This window comes from Alosa alosa, chromosome 1, assembly GCF_017589495.1.
Source record: "Alosa alosa isolate M-15738 ecotype Scorff River chromosome 1, AALO_Geno_1.1, whole genome shotgun sequence".
Classification (NCBI taxonomy): Eukaryota; Metazoa; Chordata; class Actinopteri; order Clupeiformes; family Clupeidae; genus Alosa; species Alosa alosa.
Window position 1 is genome coordinate 42450252 of NC_063189.1, and position 12663 is coordinate 42462914.

The 12663-nt window shown below is 40.6% G+C and overlaps 1 protein-coding gene across 1 annotated transcript in view; it reads left to right on the top strand.

Annotated features, from left to right (window-relative positions):
• The first annotated feature begins 5522 nt into the window (after positions 1-5522).
• Positions 5523-12663, top strand: part of LOC125301834 (GRIP and coiled-coil domain-containing protein 2-like) — a 34264-nt gene continuing 27123 nt past the window's right edge. The window contains exons 1-10 of the mRNA XM_048254626.1: positions 5523-5606; positions 5812-5918; positions 6105-6134; positions 6239-6263; positions 6585-6653; positions 6750-6839; positions 7235-7303; positions 7505-7588; positions 8070-8156; positions 9196-9276. Coding sequence (XP_048110583.1) covers positions 5531-5606; positions 5812-5918; positions 6105-6134; positions 6239-6263; positions 6585-6653; positions 6750-6839; positions 7235-7303; positions 7505-7588; positions 8070-8156; positions 9196-9276 — 718 coding nt within the window. The 5' untranslated portion in view covers positions 5523-5530. The remainder of the gene's footprint in view (positions 5607-5811; positions 5919-6104; positions 6135-6238; positions 6264-6584; positions 6654-6749; positions 6840-7234; positions 7304-7504; positions 7589-8069; positions 8157-9195; positions 9277-12663) is intronic.

The window sequence follows — 12663 nt, forward strand, 5'->3', positions numbered from 1 at the left end:
AATCCTAGAGTCATTTCCAATGGAAGAACAAAATGTTGAACGAAGCCCAAAGCTTTACTGATGTCAAAGCACACACACATAACAGTAAAATAAAACTAAACAAAAGGTAAATTTAGCAAAGGTGACAATTAATATAGGTTATTGTTAGGCATGAAAGTAGGCCTATAGGCTACTAGGCTACGTTAAGCTGACCAGTGTCGAATCTGAAATTGCGAATATTAACAATGCCTAACTCTTTGAATGATACACCCTGGTAAGAGACCAACTCAAAAGTAAAGTAACGGTAACGAGTAACAAGTTAGTTTCCAAAATGAGTAACTGCTAGTAATTATGTGAATAAAAATCTGTTTGATTTAAAAAAAGAAAAAAATGTTTGAAAGGCCAAAAAAAAATTAAAGATAAATCAGGGGGTGTATATCACATTATTACCTTGGTGTTAGGCCTACTCTGCACATGTCATTGACAGTGAGTGGTAACTTCAGTCATTTGCATTTATCATGCTAAAAATCTGACACCAGGCACTATACCTGAGCCAAAAGGAAAATTATAATTAAAGAGAGAGACGTTGAACTTTAAAGTCTATAATGTTGGTTTGGCTCTTCATTGATTCACTCATTTGCCAAAATTGTTTTTAAGATAGATATGTTCATAGCAAAAATTGATGCATGCGATTAAAGGAGAATTCAGGTGTGATATTGACCTAAAGTGTATTGAAACATGATACCGAGTGTGAACGTATGTCTCATAGCCCATCTTGGGTTGTCCCCTGCACTCCAAAATCTGGCTAGTTAGCCGATGCTACCAACAGCTTTTTTCAATAGTGGTGCTTCGCATCGGGCTAGCCATGCAAATAAATCACTGTTTTACACCCATTTACGAGGCTCAATGTATCTCCACACTTCATTGGTAGACTTCGAGGGGCCCTGACATTTAAAATGAGACATTGAGAACTTTGAAAAAGCACTGGTAGTTTACTTACAAGACGATTTATACAGACAGTATCTTCACGAAGTTTAGCGTTTGCAGCCATCTTGAATTTAGTCACGATAAGTCGAGCAACGAGTAAGAATGAACAGGTATGATAAGGGATCAGATTCCAAAAATAATTCAGTGGAAATGCATGGATTCCAGTTTCTTCCAGTAGCAGCAACTGTTGTTATCTGGCCCCTGCACTTTGAAACTTGTTCCTGTGCGCCTGTCTGGACACCCTCCTTAACGGTAAAGAATGCACTGCCTGTAGCCAACAAATGTGCATTTGACATGCACATGCCACATACAGTATCTGGAGTGAATTACACATAATGTAGGTTGCCTATTAGGCCATTAGCTAGGCCTTTCAGGGCACAGATGTACCGGTCACAGAACCATTATTCTTTACAAAATGACCAGCATAGGGCAGAGGTTTATAATGGCCGATTAAACCATGATCTGGGACTTCTGTCTGCAAATTCCAATATTTTTTTTAACTACAATCTCAAAATCTCGAGGCTGAAATCCTGTAATGTGAACTAGTCCTTAGCAGATCAGTACAGACTGCAGCTGCATCACCATCTGGAGTAGAAGGAGAAAAGAAAAAGAGGAAATGAGGAGACAAAACGACATCTTAGTGTGTTGTGCAAACACCTTTCACACATAAGTATATGGCGAGGATCAATGTTTTCACAGTCATATTCAAAGTCATTGGGCAACAGTGACTCAGTTCAGTTCAGTGAACAGTTCAAGCCCAAACTCATCCTGACCCTGTCGGAAGTGTCCTTGAGCAACACACTTAACCCCAAAAGTGCCCCTGATGTGCAGGTTGGCACCTTGCATGGCAGCCTCAGCCATTGGTGAGTGAATGTGAGGCATGTGTGTGTGAATGTGAGGCATGGCATTGTAAAGTGATTGAATGCTCGGAGGAGTGGAAAAGTCCATTTACCATATAGTGTTTCCTGGTATGTTTAACAAAGTGAGCACAAGCGTCCCATGCAAACTATGCTTTATATAAAACAGTGCTTTATATAAAAACGGATTTATACCAAATGTATCACCATCAACCAATTAACAGACATAACAGAAAACTATTACATTACATTACATTTGGCTGACGCTTTTTAACCAAATTAGAATATATTATAAATAATAGCTATGGGTGTTGTTTATCGGAAAGACATCGCAATATGAGCTATACAATATAAGAATTCAATACAAAGGGAGAGTGGCAAAGACGCTAAGAAACTATTTTAGCCTTCAAGATAAGGATACACGGGATGACTTTTTTGACCAATGTTGCTGTGCAAACAACATGACTGGTTAGAGTTTCCTGGTTTGTGAAAAGTTGGCCATTGATTATAAAAGACCTCCAGATAAAATATATACCAACAGTGGGAAAGTGCACGAAAAGTATGAATGTCACAAAGCGTGGGGAGGGTGTCCACTGTGCCAGAAACATACGATATGACAATAACCATGATGGCCTATGCTCTTATCTCTAAGAACAGATAGTCCACTTGATGGTGATCTGCAACACAATAGCTGCATCCTGACATTTCGGCATGCTACTCTAGTTTAATACATAGAAATGTTGCTCAATTATGACTGAAGAACTATTGAGTAATGCTGCCGTCTGTTGTTCTGCATTGACAAACTGTGGCTGTTGGGGCAGGTGGCAGATTTTATTTAATTTGATGTACAACTGTTTGGTTTTAACCTTTGTTCCTAGTGTGATACTGGTCAGTGTTTGTGTGTTTTTGTTCTGTTACTTTTAATAAAAAGTTACCGGTAATCACTTTGATATCCTTTTGAACTCACATTTCAATTATTTTGAATTTGATGCCAGCAACACATTTCATAAAAGTTGAGAGAGGGGCATATTTGCCACTGTGTTGCATCACCTCTTCTTTTCTCAGCAGTCTCTAAATATTTGGGAACTGTGAAGAATAGGTTTACGGGAGTTGCAGATATTCTCACATTCTGTTTTTATTTACATTACACACATGCAGCATCCCAACTTTTTTTCGAAAACAGGATTGTACTTATAACATACCTCAAAAAGTGGCGCATGATATTGATGGGGAGCCACTAAGGCATATCCCTACAGCCTACAGCAATAAACTTATTTCTTTGATTTGAAATCTTGGATGTATTATATTGTGCTTGGTCCAAAGATGTCCACAACTAAACTATAGATTTTTCTGATTGTATTACTGCTTAAGACATTACGCAAATTTTAGGTCCTCAGGGGAACAAAGTATCCAATGGTGATGGTTGCCTTAAAATGTCACACTGAAGGCCCTCAGATACAAGTTCAGTGGTAACGTACAATATGACACACATAGTGACCAATGCTCTTATCTCAAGAAACCAGATTTTTGATGGTAATCAAATGGACAGTAACTGAACCCTGACATTTCGACATATACGCTACTGATGGAAATGTTAGGTCATGGTGACTATTGAACAAATGAGTATGCTGTTTTTATTTTTCGGGCTTGAAGACTTAACTGCATAGTGCATATCTTGGTCTAATGGGAAGGGTGTGCTTATACTGTAGTCCCTCACATGGTCATCTACAATCAAAATGATACCCAAACTAAAACATATGCTGTACTCTATAGACAAAAGTATAGGGATGCCTGCCATACTCCCACAGCAACTTTGATGACATGACAAATTAATTCATCATGTGTTCACCTACAGGCCTGAAAGAGCCTACCCGGGGTCGCTAAGGTGCCTGAGGAGATTGTGTACCCTTATTGTAAAGTGTTACCGGAAAGGCTTTTGGAGACTTTGGAGGGTCTGTGGGAACTTTTGTCCATTCATCCAGAAAAGCATTTCTGAGACCAGCGACTGATGTTGGATGAGAAAACCTGGCTCACAATGTCTGTTAGTTCATCCCAAAGTTCTTCCATACCAAAGTTACATATACTTCTCTGTTAAGGGTAGATGGAACAGCACTCAGAGATTCAAGGTGGAATATGGGATTTTATTAATTCCCCAAATAAGGCCAACATAAGGCAATGATAAAGTAATGTGATGACTGAGGAAGCCTCTGAGCTTCCTGGTTAGAACTCCTTCGCAACGAGTCCATAGAAACCAATTCATGTGTTGAATTTGCTATTACCGAGTGTGCTTTGTTTAATGGTCTCAATGTTTTATTGTTTTATTTCATGTAGATAGAGGTGTAACTGTGTTTTTGCAGTAATGCAGTAATTGTGCATTCATGTTCATGCTTTTGTGTTTCCACAATGTTGTTCTGTAGCTGTGCTGAAATGGCCACCCTTTTGGTGGAGTGTGTTGTGTAGGATGACAAGCCAGAATGTAAGTCATTTAGATTGAAGTTGTTAAAAGCAAATGACTGACTTATTTTGTGATAAAATCAAGGATAAATAAAATACTTTTCAATAGAGAAAGAAAATCAAAAGACTTGATAGTCAAAACAATACAATATACAAAAATATTCTAATAATAAGATGAGCGCAATGGACTAGTCACTTGGGCTACACACATGAGACAAGCTCTCTAGACTTATGCCTATTCAAATTGCAGCTCCCCAAGCACATACAGGCATGGGTTTAAGGGCCTGATTGCACTCCTGTAATTGGATCAACCAATGCATCATAGCAGCACAGGGGTGTTTCAGGATACCCACAGAAACAAGTTAATACAGCCAATAAATAAGTCTACGCATCTAGACAACATCTACTGAAGATTTAGCATATCTGCTGAACTTTGGCATAAGCAAAAAGTATATGAACAGCCTAAATAATCATTAAAACCCAGAAATCATAGCATGCACACATTTAAATGTCTCTCATAGTAGGCAGCGCCTCGCTGCCGTGATGGTGGCTACTCGCCCCGTCACATTCTCTTTATGGACCTTGCATTTTACACACCAATGTTCCCTCTAAGCTTTGCAAGTGCAGGGTAGACCACTCGAAATCCCCTCACACAAAAATTGATCAGTAGGTCTCAGGGATGGAAATTAGCACCAGCTCCCAGCCGATTGCTGGTAAAATATGAGAGTGGCAAGTAGATTTCAGTAATAATTTAATATTGAATGGCTGGTGAATTTGACCAAAAATCTGTCAGTGTCTATAGGCTAGGCTAGATGTAGGTGGGCCTACACATTTTCAAATGTAAGTTCCACCACTGCTAGGGCTGCAACGTTGATAATGAGAATCTGTTGATGCAGAATTGTATTATTGACATGTCGTATATAGGCCTAGGCAACCTGAAATCATGGGTGAAACTTCCATAGACACTGTAAAATCTTTCCGAAAAACTGTTACAGCTGCAAACTCCCTATGGGGTGTTATAGAAGTCCCTGTGGGTGTAACGGCAGGCATCCCAAATTACTGTTGTCTAGTGTACATCAAATGGTGGCAAGTTGCTGCATGGTGTTGCTTTAAGGGGAACTGCGTTGGCAGCCAGACATACAGTAGGAGGACTGTATGCTGTTGTGAAAGGGGCTATGCTCTGTGCTGTGAGGGGTATAAAGCTCTGTGCTCTGTTCTGCAGCTCCACACTGCTACAGCAGTTAGATGAGGCCATGACTGGGACACAGGTGCTGCTAGTGAGCCTCTTCCTCTCCCCCTACATGCTCTTCAGTGCCAACAGCAGACATGGTGAGATTAACAACGGCTCTTGCCTATTACTGCTGTAGATGATGGAAAAAAATCTACTTCCTCTGCATTAAGATAACATATGGAATATTAAAAAGGAAGTCTTGTGGGGCCAAATGGAACTCTCTTGAAAGGGTCCATTGCTAGATTGTGTGCCTTCCCATGCAGTAATTTGATGCAGTGTCAAGTAAAGCATATTTTGTGTCAGTTGTTTCAAGCAATAATGAAAGCCCTCACCAATCCATCCGTATGCTGCGGAGTCTGGAAAGCGTCATGGATAAATACAGAGAGCTGATTACCTCTTTTAAAACTCACGTAAGTTCCAAACAATCTTTTACCTACTTGTAGACAGTAATGATGAACAGACAGATAATTATTTTATGTTTCATAATATGCATCCTGTGGTGAATATGTTGAATATGAGACTATGAGTCTCAGACTCGAATCCCCATCTCTGTGATGAACCAGGACACCTTAGAATAATTTCTCTCTTTTTTGAAGGGAAATATTGATAATTCTACAGAGGTGGAGGTAAGACCATTTCTTTGAAACTGGATAAAATCCACAACCATGTTTTGTTTTCATGTTGTCAAAAAAATATATATTTTCCTTTGTTTTGTTTCATGTTGATGTAGACTACATTCATATATTCATGCCTGGGTAAGTGTGTATACCATATTTGTATTCATATTTTATGTGACAATTCTACATACTAGGCTACTGTATGCAATATAGGTTGCAGCATTATGAAAAACCATGTTACTGTGTAGGCCTATGTTACTGAAATAATGTTATGATCATAAGTTTTAAAATGACTAAAGAACCACATGTCAATGCAGCATTAATTGCTATAAAACTGACACCTATAGACTTTCTATACAATAATCCACATTTGTTGCTGTTAGATGCAGCCTTATCTTGCTGATTATTAGGACCAATGCTTTATATAAGATATATTTTAATATGATTCATAAATATAAGATTTGGACGAGAAGGCGAAGACCATGGACGTTATGGTCAAGACGCAGAGAACTAAAATCAAAGAATTGGGTATGTGGCATCAATCCACCAGAACATCACATAAAATGTGTTTGATGTGTTTTTGTGGACTTATGTACACATAACTGATATATGACTTACTCTTAGAAAATAACTATTTCAACACGAGGAAGGAGCTCCGGGAGGAGATTGTGAATAACAGACAAAGCGAAGGAATGCTTTCCCTTCGCATTCATGGTAAGGGCGGACTAGCGGTGGTGGCGCAAGCGGCTATAGCATGCGCCACCACAGACGGGTACAAGTGCCCGTCTCAGTCAAGGCAACAAGCCGAAAAAATATGCAAAGCCATATTGTAGTGAATGACTTTTTCAGAAAAAAATTTGAGGGACATCTGTGAAGCTATGATATACTTATGTGAAGAAAATGTTTGCACACATCATAGTAAAATGTTATGTTTACAGATGGCCGAGTGTATGCAAAGTATCCCCTTCCCTCTTCCTCCAGAATATAATGGAGCTTCTTCACTTGATCTTGCACCCCCTACACACTGCCAACTACTAATGTCTACTGACCATAAAACCACACTGTGGTTTAAAATGTTCTTACCCACTCCTGTTGTGTGTATCTTACAGAAATGCAGGTCAAGTTAAATGGCTGGATAGATCAATTAGACACCAAAACACTCTCTATTGGAAAGTTAAGTAAGTTCAGTGGACTTTCAACTGATATGATAAACCACCCAACTGTAACCTCCATGCTATAACAATGTGCTGTGGATAATTGAGATAATGCTTTTACTTTGTACACTGACTGTGTGACCGTAGCCCCATCAGTAGCCTACACAACCTCATTTCTCATTAATGCCATTCAATGTATTTATTTCTCTTCTCCTCCTCCGCCAGCCCTCCAGACCTTGCTAAAGTACACTGAGTCTAAAGATTTGGAGAGAAAGATTTCCAGAGAGAAGGATAAAGAAAAGAAAAATGGTATTTCTCTTCTTTTCTTCATTTTAAGCAGATTTCAAATCATTTGGTCCGATGGGAAGTCTCATAGGGCTAGATGTCACTCAAGTATGAGTGAGGTGAAAGTCCATATGTCCCAGAAATGATCCTCACCCCACTATCCCCTCAGATGTTTTTGGATAGTTTAGAAATATAACTGTTGGTTTCACCAAACCCTTTTACTTTGTATTGTGAACAGGTTCTGAATAAATGTACACAGTCTTCTTGCTCCTACTGTAACTCTTTAAAGTTTGCTGTGCTACTGTTGTATTGCTTCATCATGGTCTATTGATTTCAAACTGCAATGTCATTACTGCCTGGCTAGTTTAGCGGTTAACCGCTCACATATGCATTTCAGCAAATCGGCATGTATGCATTTGGCATTCTCAAAACAAATGCAGATACACCTGCCTTCACAGGACCACCCAACCTAAAAACTGAACTGAGTTATTTCTCTGTGTTGTAGATTTAAAAAAACAGCTAACCAAAAAGAAGGAGGAACTTCAGTTTGCTGAACAGGAGCTCCTTGCTGCAGGTGGATCCTCTATACTGGGTAAGAAAAGCATCAGAATAATATGTTCCACTACACCACCAGTCATGTGCTCTGGTATGTTTATTTCACTTTGGGGATCAATAAAGTAATCTGTCAGGCTTAAAGCATGTTTGTTACTGCTGTAAAGTTTTTAATAACACATTTTACCATTGGACTCAATTAGTCTGGGTAAACCCAGACTAACCTGCAAGCAAATGAATTTGCCCTGCTGGTCCGCCTGGAAAGGATCCCATGCTCATTTCTGAACTTCCCATTTGATGACCTCCAACTTGTAACCAGCAGTGAAATTAAATTTAAACCTGGTGATTCGGAAACAGGTGTCAATGGGATTCTTTCCAGGCTGCAGAGCAAATTCAAATTTGTTAACAAGTTCATCGGTTCACCCAGGCTAGAACTCAATTGAAATGGACTTACTTTTGGAGCTATCCTCAAGTGGCTTTCTTGTTGGATTCACATTTCAGCAGTGGAGGCTGCAACAATTTGCACAGGCTCGTTCACTTTAGCCCAATTTTCATGAAGGCTCTCAAAATAGTTGAACTGAAACCCAGCTATAGTTGCTGTCAATTGGACACTTTGTGAAAAAGCGCTACAATTTTATTTTACAAATAATATGTTATTAAGTACCAAATCATATTATTTTACATTAGTTGGTGCAAACATCTGACAGACCTTAGTATGGTTATGGTTATAGTTATGGTATTTAGCACTTGTCCAAAGCAACATACAAATAACAACAATACAAAGTTACATTTAACAGTAAACTATTTAAAAGTTGGTAAGACTATTAAGGAGAAAAGAAATAATAAACAACAATGTCAATTCAATCAATAGCCTAATGAAAATAAATAAATACTATAATATACAAACCATAACAGAGAGCACTGGGCAACTCATTCCACCAACAAGGAACCACTGAGGAAAAGACTGCAGGGCAGTTGGGGATATATATCTTGATCATTGAATTAAGATAGCAGGGAGCAGATAGCAAGGAGTAAATCAGAGAGCTGGCTTGACTTGTACTTTTTGTGCTTCTTTGCAGTTATGCAAATAATTACACTGCGGGAGAAGATTCGTGAGCTGGAGAACAAAGAGACGGATGACACAGAAGAACAAATAGCTGGTATGTACCTATACCTGAGAGACCATACTCATATCCTGTACACAACTACAGCTGTCTGAAGAGGTGTTGAGAGTATAAGAATTTTCTAATACTAATTTCTAATACTACTTTTTAATACTATCAATTTAAGTTATAGAAGCACTAAAGAAGATTTGCTCCCGGGGTCCCCTTACAGTTGAGAAGCGCAATAATATACTCAAACCCACAAACCCACTTGATTCAGTGTTTCTACCCCATTGTCTTACAACCTTTAGCCATGTGTCATTTTCAGTCAGAACAAACATATTGGTCAAGAGAAAATCAACATTAAATCAATATTTGCTAGGGGTATGAATAATTTTGTTCTTAAAGAGAAACTATGCAATAGTTTTGGCAATTTCTCTGCTGTTTTCTCACTTTTTGCTCGCAGGTTTCTCTGCAGAGCTCCCCCTACAGCCTTAGAGTATATGATATATACGACACCCTCAATCGGTCAGTCTGTCGTCTTCCTCTGCCCTGTTCCTCTTCCCTGATGAATGTCTGAGAAACTCCATTGCCACCTTGTTCTAGCCGGTGCCTGGCGTGTATGTGTGTAAATGCAGTAAAGCAAGTTGTTACACTCGTTACTTCCTGACACTGAGGCCGTCATTCCACTCACATGCGCTAAGGGGAAGCGAGGCGGCCACCATTCAACCCGAAAAAAGTCATATGACCATTCCAAAGACTCCGAAGCTGTTAAGTTCAGGTAAATTAAGCTAAAAAACCTGCATAGTTCCCCTTTAACTGTACATCTTGCACTCAGACACATCTTCAGTAATGTTTCCCAGAGTCATAGGGTGTTTTAGAAACTTGAAACATCATACACCCTCATCTGGTGCTGATCATACCCCGACTTGTGTCTGAGCAGCACCTCTCCACAGTTCGCTCCTCTTTAGGGGCAGCCATCTTGTGTCTAAGCAGCACCTCTCCACAGTTCACTCCTCTTTAGCGGCAGCCATCTTGTGTCTGAACAGCACCTCTCCACAGTTCGCTCCCTTTTAGCCGCAGCCAGGTTCGCCCAGCAAATCCTCTGCAGCCAACTTTAATGGGCAGGCACCTTGTCCTCCACTTGTCTATCAGGTCGGTGTACCTTGCCTCGCTTCCTCTCTGTCGCCTCCTCCATCTGGTCGTCTGAGTGGAATGTTAGCTCCATAATTACCACCTGTCTTGTTGACATTGACAAGAGAAGCATGTCTGGCCTCAGTTTGGTAATTGTGATGGCCTCTGGGAACCTGAGCTGCCTCTCCAGGTCAACCCTCAGCTGGTCTGGGCTTCTCTCCCGTCTTAATAAAGGGGATGGTCTACCTTGTTGGTGTCTGGTGCCGAGAGCAGGCACCAGAGCTGAGCTGAGCAGAGCTGATAGACTTGGCCACTGTCTTCAGCACCTGCTCGTGGCGCCACTGATAGCGGCCTCCCAGGGCTTTTAGATAGCAGCTGAGAATGTGCTCCAGGGTCCCAGCCCCAGAACACAAGGACCAAGCGGGCGTCTCAACTTTACCCCAGCAGAAGAGGTTCGACAGAGTTGAAAGTATGTCATACACTGACTGGAGGAGGAACTTGATGTGCTGAGGCTTGGCTCACCATAAGTCGGACCAAAATAGTCCATTGCCTGGTTCCAACGCATCCAAGCTCCATGCAATCTCATCCCCAATGCTCTGGTGGCCCGACCACCTCCATCTGCCCTCATCTCCTACTTGACCAACTGGCGTCTGGTGGGTTGCTGCTTAAACCAGCCCTTCCTGACACCACCTGGCCCACCAGCATCCTGCACTTCTCTAGCACATGTGACTATGAACTCCTCCTTCACACTCCTGAATGGGAGTGTGAGTTTGTCCTTGCGTCCATACAGCGCAATGCTGCTTAGACTCCTGGGGAGCCCCAGACACCTGCGGCGGTACTGGCTGATCTTCCGCTCAAAGTACTCGGCTGTAGACATCAGCACATCATACACTAAGAGAGGCCACAGGATTCCATGCTGGTAAATCCAGGACTTGAACTTCCCTGGCAGACCAGATGTGTCCACTGCCATCATCTGTTTCTCCAGTTCTTGCCCTGTTGCTTTGATGAATTCAGTGTCTCGCAGGGAGCTGCTGAACACCTTGCCTAGACTTTTCATCAGCTTCTCTGAGACTGGTGGTATCTAATGAGAAGCAGAACTGGTCAGCCACCATTCCTTATTATCTTGGTTTAAAGTTCATAAAGTGCCCATGAGATGAGCTTCAGGCCTTTCAGCAGCCACCTGCAACATGGGACTGATGTTGTGGTTACTGTTAGATCATCAATGCCCAGATTGGTGGTTGTCAAACACCAGGCTTGGACAGGGGGCCTCTGCATTCCACCTCTGCTGATTTAGCCAGCATGTTCATGAGCAGGGCAAAAAGGCTCACAGATACAGTGCACCCCATGATAATCCCCTTCCAGTCTGTGCCCCCATTTATGCCCCAGCTGTGACTCTCAAAGCACACTGCAAAACTATGATGATTTGAGAAATGCACCAAAGCGACTTGAGAAAAACTGTAACAGGAAACAATTAACTCCACAAGTTTTGATAGGCCTACATAGGAGGATTTGTTTGTCTGCTTTGACATTTGATCTTTGTAGCCCAAGCTGCCACCTTGTTTCATGTGTTGGCCATTGAAATACTATATGACTATTACTTTGTGACTTGTGACTGTAAAACAGAAAATGACTTGTGCAATTAATAGACATTGTATTAAATTAAATAAATATGAAAACAAAATATATACCAGAACCATAACTACAAACACTAATTAAGCTAACAGATCTCAACCGTGACCCCTTTTTCAGTTGAGGATGAGGCAGTTTCAGGCTGAAACTGGACATTGGATAGGCTATGGTCACTTTGAGTCGAATGCTTATGATATGTGATGTGCCAATTGCTATGTGGTAATTGAAACTAGTTTAAATAGGCTATGAGTTCATCTGATAAAACATATTTTCATTGTTTGTTTTTTGACAATTAGCCTAATGTCAACGAAGTGGAAAAGAATTTGGCCGATTTCAATAGAACGTTTTATAATTAATATTTTAAGTGCATCTTCGGAATAGGTAGGCGATATTTAGCCTTCAGTTCTAATTACATGCTAACTCATCTGAAAGCTAATTTTCTTTTGATACGTGTGCTCCATTTATTTCTAGCATAAACTATCACGGAGATATACAGATTTCAACAATAGAATTCAATTTATGATTGCCTCAGAGAGAAAGTTGCTAGGTCGGTAATCGCCTATGGAGGGCCGCTCAAGTGCCATTCGTCATGTTATGAGGTTATGTGCCATCAAAAGGATTTTGGAAACATTATGTTTAGGTAAAAAAAAACTCTTAAGGGTGCCTTTTAGTTCAACTTGA